Source organism: Rhea americana, unplaced genomic scaffold, assembly GCF_003343005.1.
Source record: "Rhea americana isolate MKP2758 unplaced genomic scaffold, rheAme1 scaffold_76, whole genome shotgun sequence".
In the NCBI taxonomy this organism is placed as follows: domain Eukaryota; kingdom Metazoa; phylum Chordata; class Aves; order Rheiformes; family Rheidae; genus Rhea; species Rhea americana.
In genome coordinates, this window is record NW_028186934.1 from 877315 (window position 1) to 882918 (window position 5604).

Sequence of the window (5604 nt, forward strand, 5' to 3'; positions counted from 1 at the left end):
CTTCCTCGGCGGCGGCCGTCATGAGGGCCGCCCGGGTGCTGCTGCTGGCGGCGCTGGCCGCCCTGGCCGCCTACTACGTCTACCTGCCGCTGCCCGGCGCCGTGTCGCAGCCCTGGAAGCTGATGCTGCTGGACGCCACCTTCCGCGCCGCGCAGCAGGCGGTAAGGGCGCCGCGGCATCTCCCCCCGCCCCGGGCTCTCCTTCGGCCGCGTCGGCTCCGCGTCCGCAGGCGGGGGCTGTTGAGCAGAGCCCTCCGGCTGCGCGCGGGTCTGTCGCCGGCACGCGTGACAGCCCCACCTCGTCCCCGTTTCCTACCGGTGTCTCTGTGGTGGCGTAAGGCAGATCAGAGATCACGGAAACTTCCCGGTCATTGGCCTTAGGTGCGAGCTTTGCTGCCTGCCAGGAGAGACGGTTCTCCTGCGAGGGCTCCTCAGGCACCCTCAGGCCCAACTTTGACACTCGCTACTTAAAACCTCTTTTCCTAACAGCGTGTCACTTGCAGGCTGAAACGCGGATGCGTGTGTCTTACAAATGCGCTTTGACTGGGTGAGCCTGTTGGCCGCTCCGAAAGGAATGAGGTGAATCCGTGAGCCCGTAAGCGGACGCTCGAAGCGCTGGGCAAGGACGTTCCCGCTAGCGTTCCTGGCGCAGTAACCGCGGATGCGGGGAAGCACGAGGAATCTTGCTCTCCCCAGATTGCTTCTCCGCCCGGTTGGACCGAGCACTGGGCTAGACAGAGCATCAGAGCCGCTGGGTGGGTTCTCGTGCTCTGAACGTACCTCTGAACCCAAACTGCGGGGAGAAGGAGTAAAACTATGCGCTTGCATAATCTCCCTTCAAGCAGTGACACCTTATGTGTGGTATAAAAATTATGCAGGCATGGCCTATGATAACTTCATTCTTGAATAAAAATTAATTTGGCATTCATTTGCTTTGTGTGGCTAATGAAAGCAGCTGGACTGCAAGCTCCCAGCTCAACCAAATTCATAGACAGTATGGCCAGAAGGGTACTTAGTGTATACTGCCTGCAAAACATCATACTACTTCATCCAGGAACAGAATCAAGTCCATAACCTCTAKCTGAAGGAGACCTATCTTTAGAAAATCATATGACTGTGACTATATATATGTATATTGCTACTGGCTTATGTATGTGTTCTGTTTGTTTATGCTGTATGTTAGGGCACAGTCAGATGAACACTGGTGTCTTTACCTTCGGAGGCTGAAGGATATACCCTTTTGGATCTTCTCAAGAAATTGTAATCCCAAGATTAGTTAGCAGAGCAAAGCCTAYGTTTGTGGCAGTGTAAGCAGACTGCAAGGTCCACACATCAGTCCCAGCTCTGTGGGACTGGGGGAGCAGCTGGTTAGGGGGAAGTGGGGATTTCTTAGACAGTTGTCTACGTCTCTGGCTTTAGAAATGTAAAATTGCATAATGAGAACAGTTACTAACCAAGTAACAGTCCCTGCCATATGCCTTTTAAAGGAAGGAACAAGTGAGCATTGCACAGAAAAAACATAAAGCTGAGTGGGGCGTTAGGTATCCCAGATTACGAACAGGTAAGCTTTGGGACATGTGTTTCTGGAGAGACAGCCAAGGTGCTTTTTAAGTGTTCAAAAGTCTTTCCACCACTTGGAGGTAGTGCAATGACTGCCATTAAGAGGGAACTGTGTGAACTGAAGCTAGGATTGTAAAAGTTAAGCTGGAGTACTTAGTATGTTAGACAGTTGGGATTTTTTKTGTGTGTGTATGTGTACAATAAAGTGTATATCCTTTTGTAAAGCAAAGCTTCCCCTTTCTTTGGCTACTGGCAAGACCAAATGGCGCAGCATTTCTCTAAATGTGACTACTGAACTTTCCCCTACTTCTGAATTTATTTTCAGCTTGCTATTTATTCCTTTCCTTTGCAGGTGTGAGCGCAGACAGAAGAAATATTTCTGACTAAGTATTTTTATTTTAAAGTCTCTGAAGTGTACCATAATCTTTTCTTCTAAGACTGTGAAACAAACTTCAGATGCCTCATGTATAATTAACTGTCTTTTGCTTATTCTGGAATAGATTCTTAGAAATTTTGAAAGTTAAGCATTACAGTTTCTTGTTAGGGATAATATATTTTCTCAATATATTAATAATGACTATCAATAAAATATACTAAGGCTATGTCTGTCCCAGTCAGTTGCAAAGTATTTTATAAGCTTGGGACTCAGTGCTCAGGCTCAGGGCAAGATACACTTCAAGTGTTTTAAGTGTAATCACATGATTAAAAAGATACCTAACTCCTACAGGATACTTCCTGAAAACATATTACAAAAGGGGACTGCAGTCGTTACTAATCTTACTTTGGGGGAGGGGGAGGAACAGAGAGATGAAGAGATAAAATGACTTATTTGACATCACCTAAAATACCAGTGGCAAAGCTGAAAACTGATCTTGGTTCTCAGCCTTGTTCCTGTACTCTGCTGACTTTACCATGCTGCCTCAGAATGAAAACTGAAACTGAGATTATGATAATTTAGGTTGGGACCTGACATGTACACATACAGAACTTGGATTCACTGCAATTTGGGCAACTGCAGTAAACTACTCAGGATTATAGGACTGAGCCATAGGTTAAATCATAGGTATTATTTTACTTTGCATCTCTGTCAACAAATATCTAAATACTTAAAACTGCATAGCAAAGAGCAGGGTTAATGCATGCATTTTTCCTGCCTTTGTCTAATCACTCTCCACCATCAGAGTATAGAGAACAGTATATGCTTATTTAATAAGCCCTTTGTTATTTAATACCACTGTCCAGATACTTTCTATTCTGATGCACGGGAAGGAAGAGCTGAATTTCTGGAACAGGGACACCTGTTACAGAGGTTAGGGAGGACAAATGAGTTGGCTTAGGGGCCATCAGATAGGCTTATATGGAAGAAGTTAGGCAGCTGTACAGGGCACAAAAGTATCCTTGTATTTCTCATTATCAGCAAAGCAACTCCGTTCTGCTTCCCAGCTACTCGTTTCCTTTTGGAATGAAATCTAGGGCATGTGACATGAACAATCAGGATCAGAGAAAACAGTAATTAGTGCTATGTCTAACAYTTTAATATATAGTCTATTTACCCATCTATTTTAGGGTGTGTGACTGCCAGACAGATGTAAATCATAGTTGCAGCCAGCCAAGTTGTTTGTATTTTTGCATGCAAGAATATTGGCTTGGAATTGACTTACATTAATCCTCTATAAACTATTAGGTGTGGCAGATAAATCTCACTGAAGTGGCACCTATGCAGAAACTGGGTTGCACTACTCATCTTATTTACAATAGAGACAAAAGTTATTAGTTACCTAGTATAAAAGCTCATCATGAATGAAAAGGTTTATGTACAAAACTTTAGATGTAATCCAGTTTTTGCTTCTAACTGAAACTCTCTGTAAAAGTCTTTTATTTTTTTTAGTTCTAAAGGAAATTAACGTTGCTTAGTGCACTTGTCTTTTGAGTCCTGGAGGAATATCTTTATAGCTCAGTGTGAAAAAGCTCATTTTAACATGCAGTAATGCACATGTATTAAGAAATAGTACCATAAAATAAAAAGAGATTCACCTTTAAACATGATAAACCATTTGAAATGCAGTCAAAACAAAACATTCTGCATGCAACTAAATGGGGGAATGATCCTGTTTATTTTTAGTCAGTCTCTATTACTGAAAAAGATATTGTAGTTGGCATTTTAGACTCTAATGTTCTAGAAATGCATTTGGCAAAATGATGCCAGCGCTGAAGACAGTGGCACTCAGGAGTACCTACATCTCCTTTTAGAAGAAAGGAAGTTGGTCTCAGTCACCAAGTTTCCAAAGACTTTCCTCATCTGAGTCCTGAGTAGGATATGGCTCAGTCCTGAATATTGCTGTAGGTGAAGGAGAGAGTTAGCTATTTTGCTTAATTCCCTATCCTGTCTAAGGCTTGGAAGGTCAGTGCAGAGCTGACTTCAGGCTGACTGGCTGGAAAGGCAGCAAAGGAAGCAGCTGATGTGTCCAGCTCKCCTTTAGAGGCGTGCTGCCTTTGTGTAGCAGCTGGATGCAACCTGTTGCAAGAATTTGGTGACTAAAGGTCACAGGTATGTGAAGTAGGACAGTTTATGTGGCAGTTAGGATTGTGTCAGCTATGGGAGTCACATGAGGACAGAGACTCCCAAATGTTCTGGGTAGTGTTAGAGATGAATAGAAATCAGCAACAGAAATAATACACATACAGATCTTTGGTGTTTTTTTTTTCTTTCCCCTAATATAGACTACATGACTGAGTACAAGTCTGTGTAGGAGGTAAGTATAGGGGCAGTGAACATGTGGCATTCTTTATATAATTATGAGCTGAGAAGCCAATGAAAGAATCCTGATAGAAAAAGCTGCCCCCTAGTTTAGGGACAGATACTGATGATTAAAGGTGGTCATACTTGCCTCTCTCCTGGCTAGTCATCTTCTGCCTGGGCCTGTCAGCTCATCCTGCTCCTTTCTGCTTCATGGGCAGCTAAGGTCTTTCAACCTGTTAATRCAGTGAAGTTCACTGATCATGTTTCCCCAGAGATCTCAGTTTTGGAAACAAAAAYACCTATCACAAGACTGATGCATAGAAATGCAGTTATTATAAGGAATTGACCCAGACTGAATCATGGTCTCTACTTGTGGCTGCCAGAGGAATTTCAGGGGAAGCTTGGACAGCGCTTCATCTTTATGTTTCGTTTTTTTTTTTTTTTTTTTTTTTTGTAAATTGGTCATCTTTACTTTTTCTGCAGTCCCTTAACTTCATAACTTCCCCCTTTTTCTCGTGCTCTCTCTTCCTTTTCACTTTCTTTTATTATTACAGTGCTATCTTTTTGCCACAGAATACCGCTTTCCATCTCCCATGCACGCAAACACACATACACAAACTACCATTCATGTACATATAAGCAACTGGGGYTGTAGAGCTAAGGAAACATTTYTGGCATGGATATTGCAGAATTCAAAAAGTCTTTCTTTTTTGAAGGGAGCACTTCAAAAGTGCTACATTTGATAGCCTGCAACAGTCCTGTATTGTCTCAGGAATAAACAAATTAAAAAAAATGTAAAATCATGAATACCTGTAAAGATCAAAACACTTGCTGCTTGCATGTCATGCCTGGATACAGTTTTTATTATTGACTTAATCAAACCCAGCTGTGGACTGCTGCTGCCAAAAGGGCTGGTCCCATCCTTCTCCCTGCTCACTCTTCCCTTCCTTGAGTCATCGACAGCACAGTAAGCTGGCTGAAGCTTGTTTTTGCTGGGTTCATATTCAGCTGACTCAGGGAGCCGATACTCCAAGGCTTCATGTTTGCTAGTGTCAACAAAAGAAAGGTGTCAGGGAAGCAGGGTCAACAACCGAGGTCAGGCAGGCCTGCCCTTTTGGTGGCAACGCTGTCCTAGATGAGCCTGAGCCAACCATTAAACACATCCTCTGCTGCCAGTAGTCAGATAACAGGGCACAGAAGTGATTTTGCTTCCAAGACCTTTGGACAAGACTGACTCTTTACCAGTAGAAAGTGAAATCCTGATGCCTAATAAATGAGAAGATACACAGATTAGATATACTTTCA

General features: G+C 43.3%; 1 protein-coding gene across 2 annotated transcripts in view; it reads left to right on the plus strand.

The window, feature by feature from the left end:
• Positions 1–6: 6 nt before the first annotated feature.
• NCEH1 (neutral cholesterol ester hydrolase 1) overlaps positions 7–5604 on the plus strand; it is an 18812-nt gene continuing 13214 nt past the window's right edge. Inside the window, exon 1 of one of the 2 annotated variants that reach the window (XM_085322320.1) lies at positions 7–161. In XM_085322320.1, the coding sequence (XP_085178446.1) occupies positions 21–161 (141 nt within the window). In that variant the 5' untranslated portion in view covers positions 7–20. Of the gene's footprint in view, positions 162–400; positions 755–5604 lie in introns of those variants that run through there. The other variant, XM_085322321.1, reaches the window with a different exon arrangement.